This window comes from Cetorhinus maximus, chromosome 29 (assembly GCF_964194155.1).
Source record: "Cetorhinus maximus chromosome 29, sCetMax3.hap1.1, whole genome shotgun sequence".
NCBI lineage: Eukaryota > Metazoa > Chordata > Chondrichthyes > Lamniformes > Cetorhinidae > Cetorhinus > Cetorhinus maximus.
In genome coordinates this window covers 1,641,726-1,668,794 of record NC_135907.1, presented here as the reverse complement: position 1 = coordinate 1,668,794, position 27,069 = coordinate 1,641,726, and the positions used below count along the sequence as shown (strand labels likewise).

Here is a 27,069-nt window from a genome sequence, read left to right as displayed (position 1 = left end):
CGAGACTGTCACCAGCTGTAGGCAGCACATGGGGCTTAGGAAGACTTAAATCCTTCAAGAACAAACTCCATCACCCCATCTCAGTGACTTTCACCCCGAGAGGAGATCAGGAACAACAAACAACTTGTATTTATATAGCGCCTTTCACAACCTAAGGCTGCGCCAAAGCAGGTTGTAGTAGTCACTGTTGTAAGGTAGGAAATGTGGCAGCCAATTTACACACAGCAAGATCCCACAAAAAAGTAACATGGTAGTGATCAGATCATGTTTTTCACTGAAGTTTGTTGGAAAGGGTAAACATCAGCCAGTACACCAGAGATGACCCATTCTTCAAAGTAACTTCAAAACTAATTCACGTCCGCCTGAGGGGGCAAACGCAGCATCTGTTTATCCTCTCAACTGAAAGATGGTACCTTCTGACAATGCAGCACTCCCTCAATACTTCATTGGGGTGTCAGCCAAGGTTTTTTTGGGCCCTGGTCTTTGGAGTGGGACTTGTCTCTGACTTAGATGATTGGGGATCCAAGGGTGATACCAGCTGAGCCATGGGCACCATCTGGACAGGTTGTGGTCCTGCCTTTGACCTGTGCTCCCTTTCAAATGCAGATTCCCCTTGGACCTAATACACAATGAGGCTTGTGTTAAGGACAGGAGGGGGGTTAATTTACACAACACTAACTTCTCCTCTCACCACCCGTCCATAAACAGAAATGTGTTTTGATTTGTTTGCCTCTTTGGCATGTTTCCCCAACCCCTTGGTTTTTGTGTGATCCAATTTTCTATTCACAGCCCCACAACAAACTTGAGATAGGATGAACTCAAAGGGTTAGTTTATTTGCACAGACTCAAAATGCAGGAGGAGGGTCGCAACGTCGCCTCCACACTTAGACAATAAAGAGAGGGATAGAAAAAGAAGGATTTACAGTACAGTGATCACAAGAGAAAATAAATATTGGTTCACATTGGTTCTAGAATCAAAGTCCAGCGAGGTCATCCAACAAAGAGGAGCAGCTGCAGAGATCTTTTTTAACTTCCAAAAGCATTTCTTTTTTTAAACAGCCAGAGCTATCAGTCAATTTAAATCACAGCACAAAACATGACAGCAGAGACTGGCAGGCCATTTTTAATGCACTATGGCACTTTCTTCAATGGAAAAAGTACTAAAGATGTGAAGGAATTAGCGAGAGAGCAGGAAAGATTCACGAGAATGATTGCAGGGATGAGATACTTCAGTTTCGTAGATAGATTGGAGAAATTGGGACTGTTTTCTTTAGAGCAGAGGAGGTTGAGAGGAGATTCGATAGAAGTATTCAAAATCATGAGGGGTCTGGACAGAGTAGATAGGAAGAAACTGTTCCTGATGGTGGAAGGATCGAGAACGAGAGGGCACTGATTTAACGTAATTGGCAAAAGAAGCAATGGTGACATGAGGAGAAACTTTTTCACGCAGCGAGTGGTTAGGGTTTGGAATGCACTGCCTGACAGCGTGGTGGAGGCAGGTTCAACTGAGGCTTGGAAAAGCGAATTGTGTCATTGCCTGAAAGGATAAAACCTGCAGGGCTACAGGGAGAAAGCTGGGGAATGGTACTAGCTGAATTGCTCCTTCAGAGGGCCAGCATAGACACAATGGGCCAAATGGCCTCCTTCGGTGCTGCAACCATTCTATGATTCATTCCAAAGTCATACATTCTGTTATTTTGTATAACACTTCCAATTGTAATCATTTATAGTTAAAATAGCAAAACAGTTGTCAGCTTGGGAAGTAGAGCAGGTTGAAAATTTCGCAACTATATTGGGCAAAAAGTGAGGTGCTACCACACCACTACTGGCAGGAAGATGTAATTGCAGTGTGACAAGTTTACATGGGCAGTTCCCATTATAAATACAGAGATGAGTTATTAGAACAGAAGTTGACAGCAGTGAGACAAAAATGGTAAAGTCGTAGAGAGTGCAGAAGTATTTTTTTTTTTACAATTTTACAGAGTGATGTAGAATGTCCAGGAGCTATCTCCATGTGTATGAGAGAAACAGTTACCTGCATTTAAGGAAAAGCTAGATAAGCACAAGAGGGCAAAAAGAATCGGATTTTTAAAAATTAGTTCATGGGATGTAAGCATCACTGTCTAGACCAGCATTTATTGTCCATCTCTAGTTGCCCTTGAGAAGGTGGTGGTGAGCTGCCTTCTTGAACCGCTGCAGTCCATGTGGTGTAGGTACACCCACAGTGCTGTTAGGGAGGGAGTTCCAGGATTTTGACCTAGCGACAGTGAAGGAACGGCCAATATATTTCCAAGTCAGGATGGTGAGTGACTTGGAGGGGAACTTCCAGGTGGTGGTGTTCCCATGTGTCTGCTGCCCTTGTCCTTCTAGATGGTAGAGGTCATGGGTTTAGAAGGTGTTGTCAAAAGAGTCTTGGTGCGTTGTTGCAATGTATCTTGTAGGCGGTACACAGAGTTTCCCTCCAAGCCACACGCCACCCTGACTTCGAACTATATTCCCATTTCTTTGCTATTGCTGGGTCAAAATCCTGGAACTACCTTCCCAACGGATTTGTTCAAGGAAGGTGTTGCCAAAATTGCTTGATAGCACTTTTGACAACCGCTTCCATCGCTTTGCTGGTGTTTGAGAGTAGACTGATGGGGCAGCAAGTGGCCGGGTTGGATTTGTCTGCATTTGTTGGGGTGTGAAGAACAGGGTGGGAGGTGGCTTATGTAGACCATAAACACCAGCCTCGGCCAGTGGGGCCGAATGGCCTGTTTTGATACTCTATATTCAATGTAACTGTGAAAGGAACTCACACACAACTTCAATTGTCGAAGGAGGTCCAAGGAGGGGGAAGACGCGTCATTGGTAAAGTTCATTTTAATAACTAGTGGCATTTTCGAATCCCACCCAAAGCTGCTTCTAGTTAAATTGGATTAGCATTGAGGACTTCATCGGCACAGCCTGTACCGTGTTCTCCTAGAGCGCACACTGCCTGTTTTTGGATTGCCACTGCAAGGTGGAGGGTTTGGGGGTGGAGGGGGTGGGGGTTGGCCGAGGGGGTGGGGGTTGGCTGAGGGGGTGGGGGTTGGCCGAGGGGGTGGGGGTTGGCCGAGGGGGTGAACGATGACACATCCAGGGTCGTGTGTGAAGTGGGCAATGCCGCCGGAGGTAGTTAGTTCCTTCATCTGTTAATCTGCCACGTGAGGGATCGCTCCCATGATTTGAAAAATGAAGCTTGCAATCTTCTCGTAGATGAGGAACATCAGAGCGGAGCTGAGAACTGTCTGGAGAAGCTTGGCTTCCAATCCCTTGTACAGGCCCAGGAAACCCTGCCTCCTGTTTTGAATAATGAGTAAAATAAAGACAATGTTATCACAGCTAGATGAAAAGAGAAACCAAAGGCTATTGCTGCAGGCTAAATCCAAGAGGAGGTCAGTCAACTTTTGAAAAAGGATTGGCTAATGGTCTCTTCACACTCACAGTGTTAAACCATCCTTTCTCTGTTGGATACTGACTCACCCGCATTGTTGTCTTGTGCAGTCTGGGGATGTTCACTCAACTGGCCAATCCTTCAGTATCAAAGAGAATATCCTTGCCACAGTGCCCGACCCACAATCCTAACCATTCAGATCTTTCTGCATCCCTCCCAGTGCCTTCCAAGCCACTGACGCGCCCACACCACACTGCTCACCTAGCTTAATACACACCATAAATACTATAAAGATTATAAAGTCTGGGCTCAGCATCGTTCCAAAATTTACAGATGATATGAAGCTCGATTAGTTGATCAGTGGTACAGAACTTAAAATATTGCTGAATAGAGAGACATGTTACTGAAGCTTTTCATCTTCCACTCACCAGGACAAATGCAAGAATGTCAACATTTCAAGCAATCACAACCATTTATACTACAGGAGAAAAGGGTGCCGATTGGTTGGCAAGTCAACTCTGGTTGGCCAAGGCGTCGCCATGGGGAACTATAGGCTCCCCAAGCTCCCAGCTAATTCAAAAAAGGTGCAAGGCTTGAACATATTCCTTTTATTTGCAGAGAATGGGTCCCTGTGTATGAATGTGTGGAACAATAGGTTAAGCAAGTCATTTCCCGCTGTTACTATGCGAGTGGTATTTTCCACCAGGATGCTGCCAATATTCTGCCTATTACACAACTGAGCAACACTGTGTATGAATTTCATCGCCGGTGTGATGTCAGGTACGTAGACCATATGTCCCAGCGACTGGCTGATCCAATCAAAGAGAATGTTCCTTCAGTTATTCATACAGGCAGAGCAGAAAACATACTCAACCAGCCCGGACTTGCAAACCCCAAAACAAGATGTTTACTGCTAGATGTGATTCTGTGATTGGACAGCACTTACTGAACAATCCTGAGTGCGCTAATAGCGACACTAACAACATGGCTCATTTACACTTGTTAGAAGTGACACATATTCAGACACAGGGACCCGTTCTCTGCAAACAAAAGGAATATGTTCAAGCCTTGCACCTTTTTTCAATTACCCGTGAGCTTGGGGAGCCAAAAGTGCCCTATTGCTTTCTCCATGGCAATGCCTTGGCCAATCAAGGCTCGACTTGCCAACCAATCAGCACCCTTCTCTCCAGTAGTTTAAATTGTTGTGAATGTTTGAAATTTGACATTCTTGTGTTTGTCCTGATGAGTGCCAGATGAAAAGCTTCAGCAACCTGTCTCTCTTTTCAGAAAAAATGAGGGTAGTAACAGATTTCTGTTGGTGAAATGGGCAGGTGAGATGTGAAGTGAAGTATGAAGTGATTCATTTTGTTGGGAAGAACAGAAGGCAATATAGAATAAAGGGTGCAATTTGAATGGCGGTGAGGAACAACGACCTGGGGGTAAACGTGCACAAATCTTTGCAGGTAGGTTGAGAAAGTGGTTAAAGGCACACGGGAATCTGGGCTTTATAAATAGGAACATACGAGTACAAACAAGGAGGTTACGGTGAACCTTTATAAAACACTTGTTCTGTCCTGACTGGAGCAGTCTGTCCATTTCTGGGCACCACACTTTAGGAAGGATGCCAAGGCACTGGACAGGGTGCCGAGGAGATTTACCCGAATGGGAGCTGAACAGTGAGGGAGTTCAGTTAATGTGGAGAGACTGGAAAAAGCTGGGGGCTGTTCACCTCAGAGCAGAGAAGGTTAAGGGGGGGAGGAATTTAGAATGATGAAGGGTTTCAATAGAGTAAGCAGACATTGTTTCCGATGGCAGGGGGACACAGATATACAAGGTGATTGACAAAATAACCAGAGGGGAATTGCTTTTTTAAAAAAGTAAATCCACTTGTTGTGATCTGGAACGTGCTGCCTTAAGGGGCAGTGGAAGCAGATTCAATAATAACTTTCAAAAGGAAATTGGATAAATACTTGCAAAAAAACTTGCAGGACTACAGGAAACGAGCAGGGTAGAGGAACTAATAAAAAAAACAACAGAAGGATTTTTGATAAAAAAGTTCTTGCCATTATTGCTTTTATTTATTTTTTATTGTATGTGGGTCGGTTTCGGACGGAGGGAGCGGGAACAGAGGCCCAATGGGCCGATGAGCCCCCTGTTGTGCTGTACCACAATGATTTGAGGCCGTTCTGAGAATGAAGTCCTTGTAGACTTTCCACTTTACCAACTCAACTCTCTTTTTAACGCTGCCCCTTACCCTCAGTGGACCTCTCAAAGCCACTGGGTTGAATTGCTACACCTCCTTCAGGCATACTGGCATAGTAGACATTGCTATTCGACCATGGAGAGGCATCACACCCCACTCCCTCCCTCCCTTGCGTGAACCTTCGAACAATCAGATGCAAATTTGAAAAGGGAGGCAGAGAGAAAACAGGGAATTATAGACCAGTCAGCCTGACGTCGGTGGTGGGGAAAATTCCAGAGTCCATTATAAAAGATTTAATAGCTGAGCACGTGGAAAACAGTGGCAGAATCGGACAGAGTCAGCACGGATTTACAAAAGGGAAATCTACTGGAATTTTTCGAGAATGTAACTAGTAGAGTTGATGAGGGGGAGCCTGTGGATGTGGTTTATTTGGACTTTCAGAAGGCTTTTGACAAAGTCCCACATAAGTGATTAGCGTGTAAAATTAAAGTGCATGGAATTGGGGGTAGTGTATTGAGATGGATAGAAAACTGGTTGGCAGACAGGAAACAAAGAGTAGAAATAAACGGGTCTTTTTCCAAATGGCAGGCAGTGACTAGTGGGGTACCGCAGGGATCAGTGCTGGGACCCCAGCTATTCACAATATATATTAATGATTTAGATGAGGGAATTAAATGTAATATCTCCAGATTTGCAGATGACACAAAGCTGGGTGGGAGGGTGAGCTGTGAGGAGGATGCTGAGATGCTTCAGTGTGATTTGGACAAGCTGAGTGAGTGGGCAAATGCATGGCAGATACAGTATAATGTGGATAAATGTGAGGTTATCCACTTTGGTAGCAAAAACAGGAAGGCGGATTATTATCTGAATGGCTATAAATTGAGAGAGGGGAATGTGCAACGAGACCTGGGTGTCCTTGTATACCAGTCATAAGGTAAGCAGGCAGGTGCAGCAGGTGGTAAAGAAGGTAAATGGCCTTCATAGCCAGAGGATTCGGGTACAGGAGCAGGGATGTCTTGCTGCAATTGTACAGGGCCTTGGTGAGACCACACTTGGAATATTGTGTGTAGTTTTGGTATCCTTATCTGAGGAAGGATGTTCTTGCTATAGAGGGAGTGCAGTGAAGGTTTACCCGACTGATTCCTGGGATATGGCGGGACTGACATATGAGGAGAGATTGAGTCGGTTAGGATTATATTCACTGGAGTTCTTAGAAGAATGAGGGGGGATCTCATAGAAACCTATAAAATTCTAACAGGACTAGACAGAGTAGATGCAGGAAGGATGTTCCCGATGGTGGGGGAGTCCAGAACCAGGGGTCACAGTCTGAGGATACGGCGTAGACCATTTAGGACTGAGATGAGGAGAAATGTCTTCACCCAGAGAGTGGTGAGCCTGTGGAATTCGTTACCACAGAAAATAGTTGAGACCAAAACATTGTATGTTTTCAAGAAGGAGTTAGCTATAGCTCTTGGGGTGAAAGGGATCAAAGGATATGGGGAGAAAGCGGGAGCAGGCTATTGAGTTGGATGATCAGCCATGGTCATAATGAATGGCGGAGCAGGCTCGAAGGGCCGAATGGCCTACTCCTGCTCCTAGTTTCTATAAATAATTACAATCATAATTCTGTGGATGCTGGAAACCTGAAATAAAAACAGGGAGTGCTGGTAAAACTCAGCAGGTCTGATAGCGACCGTGGAGAGAGTTAACATTTCGAGTGCAGTATGACTCTTCTTCAGAACTGGAGAGACAGAAACGTGATGGGTTTTTATGATGTTGAAAAGGGGGGAGGGGCAGGTGGACCAAAACAGAAGGTCAGAGATAGGTTAGAGGGCACAGCCGATTAAATGACAAAGGTTTCATGGGACACAAGGCAAAGAGAGTGGAATTGGTAGCAGTAAAGGAACAAAGCTGTGGTCTAGAGTAGGTGTTAATAGCAGCTGGAGACAATCACTGGGGAAGGAGATGTGACTGTGTAAGCAAGTTTTGGGAGTTTTTCCAGCACTATTTTTATTTCAGATTTCCAGCATCCGCGGTATTTTGCTTTTATGTCAGTGTTTAGTTCACTGTCACTTCTCTTCCAGGGCTGCCTACCTTGAAGAAGTTCTGCTCTTTATTCCGACAGGATTTCCATTTGCTTCTTGTTTTCCATTTCCCTCGGGGTGTTTGATAAGGTGCTTACCAAAACTCACTTGCACAGCCACATCTCCTTCCCCAGTGACTGTCACCAGCTGCTATTAACACCTACTCTGGACTAAAGCTTTGTTTCTTTACTAATACCATTCGTACTCTCTTTGTTTTGTAATTTAATCCCCTCTGCCCTCCAACCTATCCCTGACCTTCCCTTTTTCTCCCCCTGATCCCCCTTTTCCCCCATAAAACCCATCACATTTCGACATCTCTTTGGCTCCAAAGGAGAGTCATACGGACTGGAAACGTTAACTCCGTTTCTCTCTCCACAGGTGCTGTCAGACTGGAGTTTTACTGGCGTTTGTTATTTTATGTAGGAATCAGCTGCATGTACCCTGGGCCAGTGCCCCTCCCCAGCACCAGTTGTGAGAGAGATTAGCTAACTCTGTACAGTGGGAGTTGAACCCGGTCCTAGCCCATGTTTCACCAGCTCATTCAGAGAAACAGGAGGAGGCCATTCAGCCCATCGTGGCTGATCATCTACCTCAATGCCACTTTTCCGCACTATCCCCATATCCCTGGATGTCGTCAGTCTCTTGATTAATCAAATAAGGTTAATGAATGCTGGGCCTTGATAGCGAGAGAACAAGAGATCCTGCTTCAGTTATAGAAAGCCCTGGTTAGACCACACCTGGAGTCAGTGTGAACAGTTCTGGGCACCAGACCTTAAAAGGACAGACTGACCTGGGAGGGCGTGCAGTGTAGATTCACCGGAATGATACCCGGACCCAAAATAACCTGTCTTGAACAGGCTCAATGATTGAGCTTCCACAGCCCTTTGGGGTGGAGAATTCCAAAGATTCACCACCCTCGGAGTGAAGAAATTCCCCCTTATCTCAGTCTTAAATGGCCTGTCCCTTATCCTGAGATTATGTGCCCTGGTTCTAGACTCACCAGCCAGGGGGAAACATCCTATCTACATCCAGCCTGTCACAGCCTGACAGCTGATCTGTGACCTGAATCCATATCCCGCCCTTTGCCTCATATCCTGGATAACAAAAATCCATTAATCTCAGCTTTCAAATGAAGAATTGATCGAACATTGATTAGTGGGAGAGAGTTCCAAACTTCTATCCCTCTGTGTGTAGACGTGTTTCCTCATTTCACTTCCGAAAGGTCTGGCCCTAATTTGTAGACTCCCCCAGTCCAATCCTCTCCCAACCAGAGAAATACTTTCTCTCTCTCAACCCTGTCTGTTCCCCTCAATATCTTGAAAGCTTTGATCAATTCCCCCGTTAACTTTCTAAATTCCAGGGAATGCAACCACAGTTTGTGTTAATCTCTCTTTATAAGTGAATACTTTGGGTCCGGGTATCATTCCGGTGATTCTACACTGCGCGCCCTCCCAGGTCAGCCTGTCCTTTTAAGGTCTGGTGCCCAGAGCTGTTCACACTGACTCCAGGTGTGGTCTAACCAGGGCTTTCTATAACTGAAGCAGGATCTCTTGTTCTCTTGCTATCAGGCCCAGCATTCGTTAACATCTTTGATTATTTTCTGTACCCTGTTCATGATCATTTTAATGATCTCTGTCGCTGTGTCCCTTATTATGAAAGATAATAACCAGCTCACTCAGGCTGCAACTCACTTCACTCTCTGACTCAAGATGTAGATGACACTTCGGAGGCTTCCCAGGACCCTGCTCTCCGAGCCCTTCTTCTGTTGGCCAAACTGGGGAAAGAGGACAAATGGTGTTTATCAGTGTTAGAGTAAAGGTCCTGCTACCTCCCCATTCCTGCTGGGAAAGACCTCATCGCAGTGCTCACTTTTTTAGCGATGAACCTTGACTGTGAGGTTTTGTGGACTATTGAACTGCAGAGGGCATCACATGAGCCATGTCCTATCTTGGTCTGACACCCAGCCGGAGGAGGGTCTGTATCACTGGGTTAGGAGTGCTGTAGCCTGGTCTGTCTGCACAACCTTCTCTTGCTGCACCTGGAACTTTCACCACTGTGATGCAGGGAAGTGTGGCAGCTAAATATGAGCACAGCAAGAGCCCATAAAGGGATGGTTGATGAATCAGTATTGCTGAGGAAGCCAGGGAGACTTCCCTTGCAAGTAGAGCTCCTGGGATCTTTTATGGCTGTCGAAAGGGCACATGTTGAATGCCTCATCTGACAGACGGCGCCTTCGACAGTGCGGCACTCCGTCAGTACCAGACTCAGGTGTTGACCTCGATTTTGTGCTCAGGTCTTGTGGGACCTGAACCTATGATCTTTGACTCAGAGGTGAGAGTGCACCTTCACTGGGGCCTTGCTCAGGCTTATTCGCCATTACTGGCAATCCCTTGTCCCAGGGATTCTGAGGCCCAGAAACCACGCAATTCTCCAGTTCAAATTCTGAGGGTAGGCCGGAAAAGTTTGGACTCCCAGTGGGGAGCAGATCATGTGACCAGGTATTGTGTGGTTGTGGTACATCACATGGTGGGGATGGCTGCCATTAGCATGCTGCTTCTGGAAGGTTCTCAGAGTTAGGGTTTCAACAGGGAAAATAAAGGACCAATGAAATCAGGCATTGACAACTGGGGAACATTCTCCAACTTACCCGCAGTAAGGACTGTACTGTCTGTAGGGGGTAGGTTACCGTGGTGGCGATTGCCTTAGCGATGGCTCCGATGATGAAGACCTCAAGCGAGAGAAGCTGGTAATACAGGAAGAGAAACATCCTGAAACATGGTCACTTCTGCGTGTCAAACTGGGCCTAAATCGAACCACAGACCATATGCTCCTGGCCCGGGCCTAGAACTCACCCCTGGATCCTGACCCATCTCCCGCTGTGAGACTGCCCCCTGGGCCAAACACCAGCCCCAGCTGGGGACTCGCTCAGCTCTATAGGCCCCAACCCCAGGGCTTTCCCCAGGCCTCACACTCAGGCCCCAAGGCAATAATCCGGACTGAGCTCATTTGAGCCATTCTAGTTTGGCCTGGGTACAACCACAACATGAACTCGGCCCAAATCTGGGACAACGGCCCCAGTTTTCTCAGTTTTGACAAATTTTCTCCTAGACTTCCCTAAAAACTCACCCAATCTTGGAGGGGTTTGAGTGGGGGTGGGGGCAGCTCCACAGGTGCTGGGCGGCCTCAGGAGTCATGGTCGAGTGGCCATTTCTCACAGGTGACCGAGTCCATTAAACTCTGGGGAAGGGGCAGCATCAGAGCAGAGTCCGATCCCACTCTCTAAGCCAAATCCCTGGCTCTCAGTCAGGAGCGGAATCCAGAATTCCCTGGGGGCACTGAGCCCAATTTCTTTTCATTCTTTGAAGGGATGAGGCCCAGCATTTGTTGCCCTTCCCTAATTGCCCTTGAACTGAGTGGTTTGCTGGGCCATTTCAGAGTCAACCACATTGCTGTGGGTCTGGAATCACATGTAGGCCAGACCGGGTGAGGACAACAGATTTCCTTCCCTAAAGGACATTAGTGAACCAGATGGGTTTTTACAACAATTGATGATAGTTTCATTATTGAGACTAGCTTTACATTCCTGATTTATTAACTGAATTTAGATTCCTCTAGCTGCCGTGGTGGGATTTGAACCCATGCCCCCAGAGCATTAGTCTGGGCCTCTGGATTACTGGTCCAGTGATATTACCACTGGGCCATCATCTCCTGCTAAATCCCCCAACTGAAGCAGATTCAGGCCCTCAGCACATGAACATGGATCACACACACAAGACCTCACGGGACTCAACACCTCCGCAACCCGATTCTGCTCCCTCAACCCTGACCAGGAGCCGAGTTTTAGACCCCGGAATCCTTACCTCAGTCCGTCCCCTCAAGAGGTGTCGCTTCAGGCCCTCGTAGAACATGAACTGGATAGCTGGGTTGAAGACGAGGAGGAGCGATGGGAAGGTGCTGCTCCACAGAGCAGGAATCCCCTCCTTCCTCACGATCTGGGTGATGGCGTCTGGAGCAGAGGGAGGAGCAGCCATGTTAGAAACCAAGGAGCCGGAGGCTGGAGAGAGTAGCGCAGAGTGCTGGACGCGCAGAGTGCTGGACGCGCAACATCTGCAAGTTCAAAGGTCAGCTGGCGTGGCCTCGCAGAACAGACATCGCCCCAACATGCAAGGTTAACCAAGACACCAGGCACAGCCCACCCCAAGCGCTGAGCGACAAACAGAAAACACTGGAAACACTCAGCAAGTCAGGGCAGCATCAGTGGGGAGAGAAACCGAATTAACGTTTCAGGTCAGTAATCTTTCACCTGAACTAGACACGTTAGAGATGCAACAGGTACAGAGAAAGATGGAGAGGAGGAAAGGCCTGTGATAGGGTGGAAGGCAGCAGAGATTAAATAACAAAAAGGAGATGGTAATGGGATATGTACAGAAACCAAAATGAGGAGGTTCTTGTGGTGCAGTGGGTAGTGTCCCTGCCTCTGAGGCAGAAGCTTCTGGGTTCGAGTCCCACTTCCAGGACCTGATGGGGGGGCATTCATAATGAGTATTAACCTGCAACTCCTTCCAACACACACCAATGGCAGGCAGTAAGACTGGGAGAGGTTCCTGGTCAGCCATGTTATAGTTAGAGCCTCTACCATCACTATCCATAGCTCCAGACTACAATGTGCATGGACTGTAACACACACAGGAACAAAAGATGGGATCTGAAGTAAGTGGTCACCTAGCAAAGGGGGCCGTGGAAAATTGTGGAAGGGCTCAGGTGGTGGAGGAGGAAGATAGGGAGATCCCAGAGTGTGGCCCACACCTCCCACTGTGCCCCGATTGGGGGATCCCTACCCTGAGTGTCAGCCCAGAGCAACCTGCCCTCACACTGGGTGAGCCAACCTCCTTTACCAGCACCAGCTCTCTGAGGAAATGGAGGCAGGGGTGAGGGCCTGATAGAGGAAAAAAAAAGGTCCTGCATTTATATAGCACCTTTCATAACCTCAGGACATCCCAAAGCAACGAAGAGGGCCGGAGGGGCCAGATGTGGGATGTGCTCCGTCCTGCCCGTGGCCCAAGCAGGATGACCTGTCCGGCTTCCACCCAACACTCCTCCCATCAGCCTCAAAATTGAGGTGGGCAGGAAACAGCCCATAATAGACCAATAATGGGCCTCATCAAGGGCAGGCAGGCCTCGGCCTAGGCCACCCCATGTAATATTGCAAACAGGTCGGGGGCGGGTGAGAAGGCCAACTGGGGAGTTTTATTGGCCACCCGCTTGTAAACTCACCAGCGGGTTTGTCCATGATGTTGAGTCAGTGAAGCTGTTTGAGATCCGCTTGATTTGGTTTGGAACAATGAACCCCCCCCAGCTCCAGACAGGGTAATGCAGCTGCTGCATCATTCAACCCACTGGACCATTGGCTCCTCAGTCAGTGATTGGTCACCTCCAGGCCACTCACAGGCGCCTGCTAGTGGTCAGGGAGGGGTCTGCAGAGGCCCAGATGTTGGTGCCCCAACACCTGGCAATTCAGGGTGGAGGGAATGACTCCACTGCGAGGAAATTAGCGTTACAAACAAAACCAAACACACTGGCGCCGGAGGTTTGCGAAATCCTGATAAAAATAAATATTTTGACATGGCGACGGAGTGCGTACCCAGAATGCCTGTGTAGCTGGTCGGATGGATGTCCTCGTTCTGGAGATTTGCCCCCTGCAGTTTGAGACGGGTGTTCACGACCCAGAGGGGGGTGGTAACAAATACGTTGACAACTCCTACAACACAAAACAAAACCCATCAAACAGCTGGGACGGAGACTGGAGACTGAGACAACAGGTCAAAAGCAGGTCCCAGAAAAATAGATCAGGAGCAGCCCACCCTCCCCAACCCTGTAAATACTGACACACTCCCCGAGGACCCCCCTGTAAATACTGACACACTCCCCGAGGACCCCCCTGTAAATACTGACACACTCCCCAGGGACCCCCTGTAAATACTGACACACTCCCCGGGGACCCCCTGTAAATACTGACACACTCCCCGGGGACCCCCTATAAATACTGACACACTCCCCGGGGACCCCACTGTAAATACTGACACACTCCCCGGGGACCCCCTATAAATACTGACACACTCCCCAGGGACCCCCTGTAAATACTGACACACTCCCCGGGGACCCCCTGTAAATACCGACACACTCCCCGGGGACCCCCTGTAGATACTGATACATTACCCGGGGAGGGACACTTCTTTGGAGCGTTCAAAATATGTTCCACTACAATCCCCACAAAAAACTACCTGCCTCACCTGGGAGATGTTTTATAAATGTGCTGGTGAGCAAATAAAAAATAAACAGAATAAGAAATGAAGATAGCAGATACACTGCAGCACTGCCTCCTGGTCTCATTCGGGCCTGGGGATGCTGGTTTGTAAAGCTGGGGATCAGATCAGCTCCTGGAGGAAAGGCTAGAACAGGGAAAATGTCAGCACTGTACAGGAGATCGTCTCTCTCTCTCCCTCCTTTGTACAATTGCACAGGATATTGGTGAGGGTGAGACTGACCTGGAGCACTGTGGGATATACTTGCACTGGGGGCAGTTTAGAGAAGGTTCACTGGGCTGATCCCTGGGATGAAGGGGTTGTCTTACATGGAAAGGTTGAACAAGTTGGGCCTATATTCGTTGGAGTTTAGGAAAACCGCTGCAGGTACACCCCACAGTGCTGTTAGGGAGGGAGTTCCAGGATTTTGACCCAGCGACAGTGAAGGAACGGTGATATATTTCCAAGTCAGGGTGGTGAGTGGCTTGGAGGGGAACTTCCAGGTGGTGGTGTTCCCATGTAGCTGCTGCCCTTGTCCTTCTAGGTGGTAGAGGTTGTGGGTTTGGAAGGTGGTATTGAAGGAGCCTTAGTGAGTTTCTGCAGTGCATCTTGTACACACTGCTGCTACTGTGCGTCGGTGGTGGAGGGAGTGAATGTTTGTGGAAGGGGTGCCAATCAAGTGGGGCTGCTTTGTCCTGGATGGTGTTGAGCTTCTTGAGTGTTGTGGGAGCTGCACTCATCCAGGCAAGTGGGGAGTATTCCATCACACTCCTGACTTGTGCCTTGTGGACGGTGGACAGGCTTTGGCTGAGTCAGGAGGTACAGTGTTTATGTGGCTGGTCCAGTTCAGTTTCCGGTCAGTGGTAACCCCCAGGATGTTGATAGGTTTGTATTGCCTCAAGTATCAAAGATTAACAAATGATCTAATTGAAGTGTTTAAGGTGACTGTAGGGTGTGATAAGCTAGATTGAAACGATTTCCTCTGGTGGGCAAGTCCAGACCACTGGGGTAAAACCTTAATGTTACGAACTGGGCCTGACAGGAGTGATGTCAGAGAGCACTGCTTCATGTAAAGGGTGATGGAAATTTGGAACTGTCTCCTGCAAGTTGCGTGGGGTCAACTGAAAATTTATAAACTGAATTTGAAAGACTTTTGTTAGGGTGGGACACTGAGGGCTACAGAACCTCAGCAGGTAGATGGAATTAAATGATCAGTCACGATCTAACTGAATTCTGGAACTGGTTTGAGGGGCTGAATGGCCTCTTCCCATGATTCCCTCGGAGAGGGCGCAGAGGCAATTTACTGGGATGGGAGTGGAGATGAAGAACCTCGGTTAGGCGCAGGAGCTTGGATTGTTCTCCCTGGAACAGAGAAGGCCAAGAAGACATTCAATAAACCGGTTGAAGACTCAGAGAGGTTTTTATGTAGCGAGGGAGGTAACTGTTACCACTGGCTGGAAGGTCAGAATGCAGAGGACACAGATTTACGACATTTGGCAAAAGAGGCAGTGGGGAGATTTCACTCAAACTCTGGGTCACACAGCAGAGTAACAGGGCAGCGAATGTAGGCACCTACCTACCAGAGATAAAACCCATCACCAGGTCCTTGCTGTTGGTGGATGGTTGGCCTTTGACCCATATTTCCTTCAAGGAATTGAAGGTGTAGAAGTATATGAAGTTTGAACAACAGAGGCTGGAGATGACGGGAAACCAGCTGCGATACACCGCCAACCTAGAACAGGAGAGAAGGCCAAGGTCATGGGGCCATCGCGCTTATTTCTGTAGCTGGTTTATGGTCATCAGCCAGTGGTCACCAGCAATCAAGACACGTCATGGAGATTTACCAACACCACACTCTGTCCTCCAAGACAGTGGCCTTCACATCAGTGACATCCGGCTACCCTGACTGAAGAAACACATGACCATCCATTCCGTTCGGTCGACCAACCGGCAGCAAGAATACTAACACGTGCTGACCTATTACAAACACAATATCCTGGCCAATCAGCAGTAAGATCCCGCCAAATTCCCACCCACTTATATATAACCACCTCTGTCCGCTGCTCGGGTCATTCCTCTAGACGATGGGTAGAGTACACTGCCCAAAACATCGAGGCCTGACACTACCCTAAGGAATTATTTCAAAGAGGTCTGGAGGGTTATGGACTGGGCGCAGGTCAATGGGACTAGCGGAATAATATTTCGGCACAGACTAGAAGGGCCGAATGGCCTGTTTTCTGTGCTGTAGTGTTCTATGGTTCTAAGTAAGAACTGCTCTTTTTCAGAGCATATTTTTACACGGTATAATCGCCCCACTCAATGTCACCGTGAAAACCTACAAACAACTTTTAATAATGTAGCTTTATGAGCAAGGTTGATGAGACTGTTGATTTTATTAAATTAATATCAATGCAAGATTAGTTCCTCAGAAGAAAATTAATAATTATAATTTTATAAACACATTAGAATTATTCAAATTCATATGTTCGCTTGTAATATTCATGTTATAATACGGAAATGTCTGTATTTCTGTTTCTAGCATGAATTAATCATTTGTTTCCGATATTTAATTTAAAAATCTAGGGCCCCTCTTCGTCTCTGATTCAGTGACCGGCAGACAAGCGGTGCACTTACCAACCCAACCATCGGGGGAGCCACCGAGCTTTCCCTTGGCTCCCAGCTCTACAGAGCAGGAAGGAAGCCATAAGCAAATATACACCAATCACTGCCCTGTCTGTACTCACAGTCCCTCCTCTCTGATGATCTTTGCCAGGACGACAGGGGTAGGACTCGACTTCATCCTCTCGTCCACTGCATGGGGAGAGAGAGAGAGAGAGAGAATGCATTAGTCACAGAGAACTGCCTCTGAGTAAATCAACAACTACTCTCGATCCTTCTGCCTGACTCTGGGGGCAGGGGGAATACAATGGGTAATAGTCCCCCCCCAACCCCTTCATCACTCAGCTGGCCATTCTTAGAACTTACAGCACTGAAACAGGCCATTCAGCCCATCAGGTCTTTGCTGCTGTTCCTGCTCCACACGAGCCCCCTCCCACCCCTCTCCATCTCCCACTATCATCATATCCTTTCTCCCTCGTGTGTTTATCCAGCTTCCCCTTAAATGTATCGATACTATTTACCCCAACCACTCCCGTGCGGTAGTGAGTTCCACATTCTGACCGTTTCTGAATTCTCAACTGCATTTATTAGTGAAAATGTTGTATTCATGAGCCCGAGTTTTGGACTCTGACGCCCTCTCGACCTTGACCCCGTCAAACCCCTTTGTAATGTTAAAGAGCTCTCTCAGGTCACTCCTCAGCCTTCTCGATTCTAGAGAAAAGAGCCCCAGGCTGTTGGCTCTTTTTGGATAATTATAATCTCTCAGTGAACAACATGGGGCCTCAGAGGGGAGACAGCGGCTGGAGTATGACAACGTCACTGGACTAGCGATCCAAAGGTCCAGGCTAATGCCTCCAAAGCAGCTGGTGGAATTTAAATTAAATAAATCTGGAATTTAAAGCCAGTCTCAGTAATGGTGACCATGGGACAATCGATTGTTGTAATAACCCATCTGGTTCACTAATGTCCTTTGGGGGAAGAACCTGCCGTCCTTACCTGCTCTGGCCTACACGTGACTCCAGACCCACAGAAACGTGGCTGACTCTTAAGGGATGGGCAACAAATGCTGGCCTTGCCAGTGACGACCACATTCAACGAAAGAATTGCGTGCAGTTCTCCCAGTGTGATCTAACTAAGGTCCGATTCAAATTCAACACAATCCCTCTCCTTTCCATTTTCACTCATCGTGAGCGAGTCTAGAAATCGAGGCTACTCGACCAGGTGGAGCATCGCAGTCGATTCCCGCAGCCATCCTCACCCCACCTGTACTCACCTCTGCTCTCCATGAGTGGAAGGCCGATAGGTATCAGCTGCAGGAATCCTGGCTGCTCCTTGCTCTGCCTAGCCCAGGGAAATGGAGGTCAGCTCCGGCTATAACTGCAGCTCCTGTCTGAAGGCTTGGAACAGACCAGCGATTGAAGCCGAGGCCCTTCGGTGCTCAGTGGACCTCATGTCACTAACTTTTTAACATTCTTTTTTGATGGGATGTGGGTGCCACTGGCAATTGCCCTTGAACTGAGTGTCTTGCTAGGCAGTTAAGAGTAAACCACACTGGTCACATGTAGGCCAGACTAGGTCAGGACAGCAGATTTCCTTCCCTAAAGGACATTAGTGAACATGATAATCAACGATAGTACACATTACTGAGATTAGCATTTAATTCTGGATTTAATTAATTGAATTTAAATTCCGTCAGCCGCCATGGGTGGGTTTGAACCCATGTCCCCAGAGCATTAGCCTGGGCCTCTGGATTACTCGCTCAGTGACATTACCACTACTCCACTGTCTCCCCTTGGAATCTCATAAGGGGAGAGTTGTCGGAGACATTTACAGCTCCAGTCCTGAACAGAATCTTACCTTGAAGTCTCAGGCGGGCTGTGTCCAACGGGTAGAATACAGTCATCGCTGTTACACCTCCCTGAACAGAAAAGAAAAGGAGCTGGGAGTGAAGGTGCAGACGCTACAGTGTCTAACCACTTGGATTCTGTTGTAGTGAGGGTGGGGAGGTCCAAACATGTAGAGACGCACTTGGTGCGGTAGGTTGGGTGGGGGAGAGAAACCAAGAGCAACTAGTCCCGATGTTCACGCACTGAATTCTGCCCTCACGTTAGCGGCTGTATGGATGATGTGGTTCCATGGGGATTAAACAGTCCATTCGCCTTAGGAATCTGGCTTTGATTTTACATCGTCAGTGCTTAGCGCTCAAATAAACAAACCCCCCCTCTAGGCTGACACAGCCAGCGCGGTACTGAGGCAATGCTGCACTGTCAGAGTGCCATCTTTCAGGTGAGGCATTTGCCCTCTCAGCTGGATGTAAAAAAATCCCACGACATTATTTAAGAGGAGCTCCCTGATGTCCTGGCCAATCTCTCCATTCTGGTACTGTCCCTCTAAATCCTTTCTGCGCCTTCTCCAGTGCCTTTATCCAGAACTGTGTGCAGTGCTCCCAGTGTGATCTAACCAACCAACAGCTGGAAAAAGGTTATCTGGTCATTGCTGCAGTGGGATCTTGCTGTGCGCAAATTGGTGCCACGTATCCTACATTGCAACAGTGACTGCACTTCAGAAAGTAATTCAGTAGCTGCAATGTACATTGGGACTTCCTGAACTCACTTTATCAATACAAGTTTATCACCAGCCAGAAAGAGACAGAACTTTTTAAAAATTATTCACTGATGGGATGTGGGCGTCACTGGCTAGGCCAGCATTTGTTGCTCATCCCTAATTGCCCTTGAGAAGGTGGTGTTGAGCTGCTTTCTTGAACCGCTGCAGTCCATGTGGTGTAGGTACACCCACAGTGCTGTTAGGAGGGGAGTTCCAGGATTTTGACCCAGCAACAGTGAAGGAACGGCGATATATTTCCAAGTCAGGATGGTGAGTGGCTTGGAGGGGAACTTCCAGGTGGTGGTGTTCCCATCTATCTGCTGCCCTTGTCCTTCTAGGTGGTAGTGGTTGTGGGTTTGGAAGGTGCTACCTAAGGAGCCTTGGTGAGTTTCTGCAGTGCATCTTGTAGATGGTACACACACTGCTGCCACTGTGCATCGGTGGTGGAGGAAGTGAATGTTTGTGGAAGGGGTGCCAATCAAGCGGCTGCTTTGTCCTGGATGGTATCGAGCTTCTTGAGTGTTATGGGAGTTGCACTCATCCAGGCAAGTGGGGAATATTCCATCACACTCCTGACTTGTGCCTTGTCGACGGTGGACAGGCTTTGGGGAGTCAGGAGGTGAGTTACTCACCGCAGGATTCCCAGCCTCTGACCTGCTCTTGTAGCCACAGTATTTGTATGGCTGGTCGAGTTCAGTTTCTGGTCAATGGTAACCCCCAGAAATGGTGAAGTCAAGGGGTCGGGGGGTGCGTACAAACCTCCAAACGACCCATCTACCCGATCCCTCGTACACCACCTGCCTGCACAAGGCAGAGTCTGCAGATCACGCACTGGACCAACAGCCATCTCAGGACCCATCCAACTGGAGTGGAAGCACATCATCCTCGATCCCGAGGGAGTGCTCAAGAGGAGAGAGAGACAGCTCCCCTCACTGCTGTATGGGCTTCTTTCTTAAACGATCCCTGGGTTTCCCCTTTTAAACATCAGCTTAACTCCACGGACACTCTCACCCCTCAGAGTCAACCCCGTCCACTCCAGGAGTTCAGCGTGTAATCTAGGTGGGCACGCCCGTGCAGTACCGAGGGAGGGCTGCACTGTCAGGTCTGCTGTCTCTCAGGGGGGATGTTAAACAGAGTCCAAACCTGTTGAGGAGGATGTTAATAGATCCTGAGGCGTTCTCTCATTCCCAACATCATAAAAACAATCTGCCATTGCTGGTTATGGGACCTTATTGGGCAAAACATAAACAGCTCATTACCCCTACAACAGTGACACATTCCACTGTGGTAATGGAGAGAATCCCGAGGCTGTGATGGATTATTTCTCCTCCGTCAATTCAGTTCAGATTTGGGTCATTCTTTGTAGAAAGGCCTTTCTGATATTAATCCTCAATTTATATTTTACTCGTTTAAAACTTGCATCCCCTTGTTCTAAGCTATTTAATTTAAAGTAATATTCTGGATTTACCTTCTCTATTCCTGTAACCAGTTTAACTATTGCTGTGTGATGATACCTCAGGAGGTTTTCTAGGCTGAAGGCCCCCAGGTATTGTCACTCTTCCCACATAACGCAGAGAAAAGTTACAGCACAGAAGGGGGCCATTTGGCCCATCTTGTCCATGCCAGCCCGAGGACACCCAGGTGCCCTTTCTAATCCCACCTTCCTGCACCCGGCCCATAGCCCTGCAGCTTACAGCACTTTAGGTGCAGATCCAGGTACTTTATAAAAGAGTTTAGAGTTTCTGCCTCTACCACCAACTTGGGCAGCAAATTCCAAACACCCACTACCCTCTGTGTAAAAAAGTTCTTCCTCATGTCCCCCCTACACCTTCTGCCACTTATCTTGAATCTATGTCCCCTGGTTCTAGAATTCTCCACCAAGGGAAACAATGTTATCCTGTCCACTCTCCCTGTTCCCCTCATAACATGTCCATGGAAGGTTGATGCCTGGGATACTCGGGCCAGTTACCAGGTTTATTATTGAGGGTCTGTGTCGATGGGAGACGGGGGGGAGAGGTAGGGGGGCTTCGTTAGCTGTTATTCTTCGAGTCGGATACTTTCCCTACAGACATCAGGAGGTTCAATAGGTGCCAAGAGCCCAGAAATAATCCCCATCCCTTCCAGGAGGTGAATGTGTCGGTGGTCTGGCAGCAGCTGAAGCAGCAGCAGGTTCTCTGCTGGGTGGGCAGAGCAGAGGGAGGGAGGGAGACAGCAACACTCACATCCTCCTCCTCCTCCCCTGCTAAACTTTCCATCCTGGGGGGTCTATTGCTGTCAATGCCCCCAGTCCAAGCAGCAAAAAACCCACTTCGGGGGCACGTGAAATGACATTAAGAAAAAAATCCAACTTTCCCTTTTCTCAAAGCAGATTCGCGTTTAGGAAAAATTACCCTTTGCCCCCGGGTTGTGTCTGTGACCCCCCCCTCCCCAGGGACAAAGTGCATGTTTGTGACTGTCCCCCTTCACCGGGGGAACCAGCACTTACCGCAGCCCCGGCCACAGCGTGCACCAGGCTCTCGTAAGACAAGACATGGGGCACCGACCGTCCCGACCTCCCGGTCATCTTCACCCCCCCCAGCCCCAGCCTCAGGAGCTTTGCCTGGGACACGGAATCAGCTGGAGCCGCTGCACCGGCCCGATGGCTACTCTCAGTCTCAGCGCCTCCTGATTGGCTGCCGGCTCAGTTTGCAACATTCGCCCTCCTCCGCTCGCTCCTTCCCTGATTGGACGGGAGCTCAGGTCACGTCTCCAGCATGCAAGTGATTGGTCAGATTCTGCATCCGGACGCGCCTGATTGGTTGGCTCTGGTGTCCATCACCGCTCCCCCGGGGGACAGGCAACTTTTGTTTTTGGGGCTTTGATTTTTGAGAGGGAGCTGGTGGGTCCCGAGCATCACCCGGGCACCAGGGTCCTGAGCACCAGAACAATACCAGGGTCCCGAGCATCACAAGGACACCAGGGTCCTGAGCACCAGAACAATACCAGGGTCCTGAGCACCACAAGGACACCAGGGTCCTGAGCACCAGAACAATACCAGGGTCCTGAGCACCACAAGGACACCGGGGTCCTGAGCACCAGAACAACAGAATCACAGTGCAGAAGAGGCCCTTTGGCCATTTCCAGTCTGCACCGACACGTGAGAAACACCTGACCTACCTACCCAATCCCATTGACCAGCACTTGGCCCATAGCCTTGAATGTTATGAGTGCCAAGTGCTCATCCAGGTACTTTTTAAAGGATATGAGGCAACCCGCCTCCACCACCCTCCCAGGCAGCGCATTCCAGACCATCACCACCCTCTGGGTAAAAAGGTTTTTCTTCACATTCCCCCCTAAACCTCCTGCCCCTCACCTTGAACTTATGCCCCCTCGTGACTGACCCTTCAACTAAGGGGAACAGCTGCTCCCTATCCACCCTGTCCATGCCCCTCATAATCTTGTACACCTCGATCAGGTCGTCCCTCAGTCTTCTCTGCTTCAACGAAAACAACCCAAGTCTATCCAACCTCTCTTCATAACTTAAATGTTTCATCCCAGGCAACATCCTGGTGAATCTCCTCTGCACCCCCTCCAGTGCAATCACATCCTTCCTATAATGTGGCGACCAGAACTGCACACAGTACTCCAGCTGTGGCCTCACCAAGGTTCTATACAACTCCAACATGACCTCCCTACTTTTGTAATCTATGCCTCGATTGATAAAGGCAAGTGTCCCATATGCCTTTTTCACCACCCCACTAAAGTGCCCCTCTGCCTTCAGAGACCTATGGACACACACGCCAAGGTCCCTTTGTTCCTCAGAACTTCCTAGTGCCATGCCGTTCATTGAATACTTCCTTGTCAAATTACTCCTTCCAACGTGTATCACCTCACACTTTTCAGGGTTAAATTCCATCTGGCGCTTATCTGCCCATTTGACCATCCCGTCTATATTTTCCTGTAGCCCAAGATACTCAACCTCACTGTTAACCACCTGGACAATCTTTGTGACATCCGCAAACTACTAATCCTACCCCCCACATAGTCATCTATGTCATTTATATAAATGACAAATAATAGGGGACCGAGCACAGATCCCTGTGGTACGCCACTGGACACTGGGTTCCAGTCACTAAAGCATCCTTCTGTCATCACCCTCTGCCTCCTACAACTAAAGCCAATTTTGAATCCACCTTATCAAATTACCCTGTATCCCATGTACATTTGCCTTCTTTATAAGTCTCCCATGTGGGACCTTGTCAAAGACTTTGCTGAAATCCATATAAACTACATCAGCTGCACTACCCTCATCTACACACCTGGTCACCTCCTCAAAAAATTCAATCAAATTTGTTAGGCATGACCTCCCTCTGACAAAGCTATGCTGACTATCCCTGATCAAACCTTGCCTCTCCAAGTGGAGATAGAAACTCTCCTTCAGAATTTTCTCCAATAGTTTCCCTACCACTGATGTGAGACTCACTGGCCTGTAGTTCCCTGGCTCATCTCTACAACCCTTCTTGAATAGCGGAACCACATTAGCTGTTCTCCAGTCCTCTGGCACCTCCCCCGTGGCCAGAGAGGAATTAAAAATTTGGGTCAGAGCCCCTGCTTTTCCAAACCCTACCCACCCACAGCTGTGACCTTTCAGTTAACTTCAGCTTTTTGAGGAGTTCCCCGACTCCTCCCTTTGTTGTATTCATGACTGTGTTAGTGTCGCTTCCTGCATTGTCTCTGCTGTCAACAATTTTGTTTTAAACGCTACCATTTCCACACTCACATTTACCCTTCTTCACATTTACATTTAGTCCTTCTCTGACTCTTCCGGCTTCTTTCTAGATGTCTCTCTCCATCCCCATGTGATAGGCTGAGACAGAAACTATAGACAAGTTTCAGCACAGAAAGAGGCCATTCAGCCCATCATGTCTGTCCCAGCTGAAAAAACTAGCCGCCCAATCTAATCCCACCTTCCAGCACCCGGTCTGTAGCCTTGCAGGTTACAGCACTTTAGGTACAGATCCAGGTGCCTTTTAAATGAGTTGAAGGTTTCTGCCTCTATCACCAAACCAGGCAGCGAATTCCAGGCACCCACCACCCTCTGGGTGAAGAGGTTTTTCCTTCTGTCCCCTCTAAACCTTCTACCAATCACCTTAAATCACTGCCCCCTGCTAATTGACCCCCCAGCTAGGGGGAACAGGTCTTTCCTGTCCACTCTGTCTAGGCCCCTCAATAACAACATAATGACTTCCAAAACTAACTGGATTCAGTTTATTCCCACCTGGTTCCCACTAAAGACTCCATCCCTTTGCCCAGTTTCTCTCTCTCTCTCTCTCCATTGTGTTTTGTGCTTCTGCAATGTTCTTCCTCAGCAGGGGTTTCTCAGCTGTTCCCGTCACCACCTTGGACAAGTGGGAGATCTATTTGCTGTGCTCTGTTCTCACTCCTCCCACAATAACAGCAACCCTTTCTCCTCGTCTCCTTCCCCACCATCATCCAGATTAGTCAATGACTTCCCTTGATTTTTTACCACCCAAAACACATTTCTCCATGGAAAGGAAAGAGCAGGATCTGTCCATAAAGAAAGAACTGGCATTTATCACGTGCCTTTCACAATCTCAGGACATCCCAAAGTACTTTTGAACTGCAGTCGCTATGGTAATGCAGGAAACACAACTGCCAATCTGCACACAGCAAGTTCCCACCAACAGCAATGTGATAAATGGCCAGATAATCTGCTTCATTGATGTCGATTGAGGGTAAATGTTGACCAGGCCTCCCTTGTTCTCCTTCACAATTGTGCCATGGGATCTTTTGCATCCACCTGAGAAGTTTAACATCTCATCCAAAAGATGGCATCTCTGACCATGCAGCCCTCTCTCAGCACTGCATTTTTGGGCTCAAATGTGGAGTGGGGTTTGACCTTAGCTGACTAAAAGCTGGAGTGCGCCTATTAACGTTAAGCTGCGTGAAACTTGAGTGCTTTATATTAATCTCACTGTGGTGACATTGCATTTTTATATCTGCCTAAGACTTTGCTCCCAGTGCAGGTGCACCCACAGTGCTGTTAGGGAATGAGTTCCAGGATTTTGACCCAGCGACAGTGAAGGAACGGCGATATATTTCCAAGTCAGGATGGTGAGTGACCTGGAGGGGAACTTCCATGTTCAGTCATTGAACATCAAGGGGTGATGGTTGGATTCTCTCTTGGAGATGGTCATTACCTGACACATGTGTGGCACGAATGTTACTTGCCACTTGTCAGCCTAAGCCTGGATATTGTTCAGGCCTTACTGCATTTGGATGTGGAATGCTTCAGTATCTGAGGAGTCGCAAATGCTGCTGAACATTGTGCAATCATCAGCGAACATCTCCACTTCTGATCTTATGATGGAAGGAAGGTCATTGTTGAAGGAGCTGAAGATGATTGGGCCGAGGACACTACCCTGAGGAACTCCTGCAGTGATGTCCTGGAGCTGAGTTGACTGATCTCCAACAACCACAACCATCTTCCTTTGTGCTAGGTATGACTCCAACCAGTGGAGAGTTTTCCCCTGATTCCCATTGACTCCAGTTTTGCTAGGACTCCTTGATGCCACACTCTGTCAAATGCTGTGTTAATGTCAAGGGCAGTCACTGTCACCTCACCTTGGGAGTTTAGCTCTTTTGTCCATGTTTGAACCAAGGCTGTAATGAGATCAGGAGCTGAGTGGCCCTGGCGGAACCCAAACTGGGCGTCAGTGAGCAGGTTATTGCTAAGCAAGTGCCGCTTGATAGCACTGTTGATGACCCCTTCCATTACTTTACTGATGATCGAGGGTAGACTGATGGTAATTGGCCGGGTTGGATTTGTCCTGCTTTTTGAGTACAGGACATTCCTGGACAATTTTCCACATTGTCGGGTAGATGCCTGTGTTGTAGCTGTACTGGAACAGCTTGGCTAGGGGCGCAGCAAGTTCTGGAGCACAAGTCTTCAGTACTATTGCCGGAATATTGTCAGGGCCCATAGCCTTTGCAGTACCCAGTGCCTTCAGCCGTTTCTTGATATCACGTGGAGTGAATCGAATTGGCTGAAGACTGGCATCTGTGATGCTGGGGATCTCCGGAGGAGACCGAGATGGATCATCGACTCGGCACTTCTGGCTGAAGATTGTTGCTAATGCTTCAGCCTTATCTTTTGCACTAATGTGCTGGACTCCTCCATCATTGAGGATGGGGATATTTGTGGAACCTCCTCCTCCAGTGAGTTGTTTAATTGTCCACCATCATTCACGACTGGATGTGGCAGAACTGCAGAGCTTAGATCTGATCTGTTGGTTGTGGGATTGCTTATCTCTGTCTATCACTTGCTGCTTATGCTGTTTGGCACCCAAGTAGTCCTGTTTTATAGCTTCACCAGGTTGACACCTCATTTTTAGGTATGTCTGGTGCTGCTCCTGGCATGTCCTCCTGCACTCTTCATTGAACAAGGGTTGATCCCCTGGCTTGATGGTAATGGTAGAGTGGGGGATATGCTGGGCCATGAGGTTACAGATTGTGTTCGAGTACAATTCTGCTGCTGCTGATGGCCCACAGCAACTCATGGATGCCCAGTCTTGAGTTGCCAGATCTGTTTGAAATCTATCCCATTTAGCACGGTGGTTGTGCCACACAACATGATGGAGGGTATCCTCATTGTGAAGGCAGGACTTCGTCTCCACAAGGACTGTGTGGTGGTCACTCCTACCGATACTGTCATGGACAGATGCATCTGCGGCAGGCAGGTTGGTGAGGATGAGGTCAAGTATGTTTTTTTCTCTTGTTGGTTCCCTCCCCACCTGCCGCTGACCCAGTCTAGCAGCTATGTTCTTTAGGACTCGGTCAGTA

At 48.3% G+C, this 27,069-nt stretch overlaps 1 protein-coding gene across 1 annotated transcript; it reads right to left on the bottom strand.

The window, feature by feature from the left end:
* Positions 1-813: 813 nt before the first annotated feature.
* On the bottom strand, positions 814-21,861 carry slc25a17 (solute carrier family 25 member 17). Its single transcript, XM_078532014.1, has 9 exons — positions 21,713-21,861; positions 18,481-18,541; positions 16,749-16,815; positions 15,585-15,736; positions 13,344-13,460; positions 11,563-11,708; positions 10,350-10,445; positions 9,394-9,476; positions 814-3,321 (listed from the first exon to the last, which is right to left on the bottom strand). Exons 1-9 carry the CDS (start codon positions 21,788-21,790, stop codon positions 3,174-3,176), a joined length of 948 nt encoding a protein of 315 aa, XP_078388140.1. The 5' UTR covers positions 21,791-21,861; the 3' UTR covers positions 814-3,173.
* Positions 21,862-27,069: the final 5,208 nt, after the last annotated feature.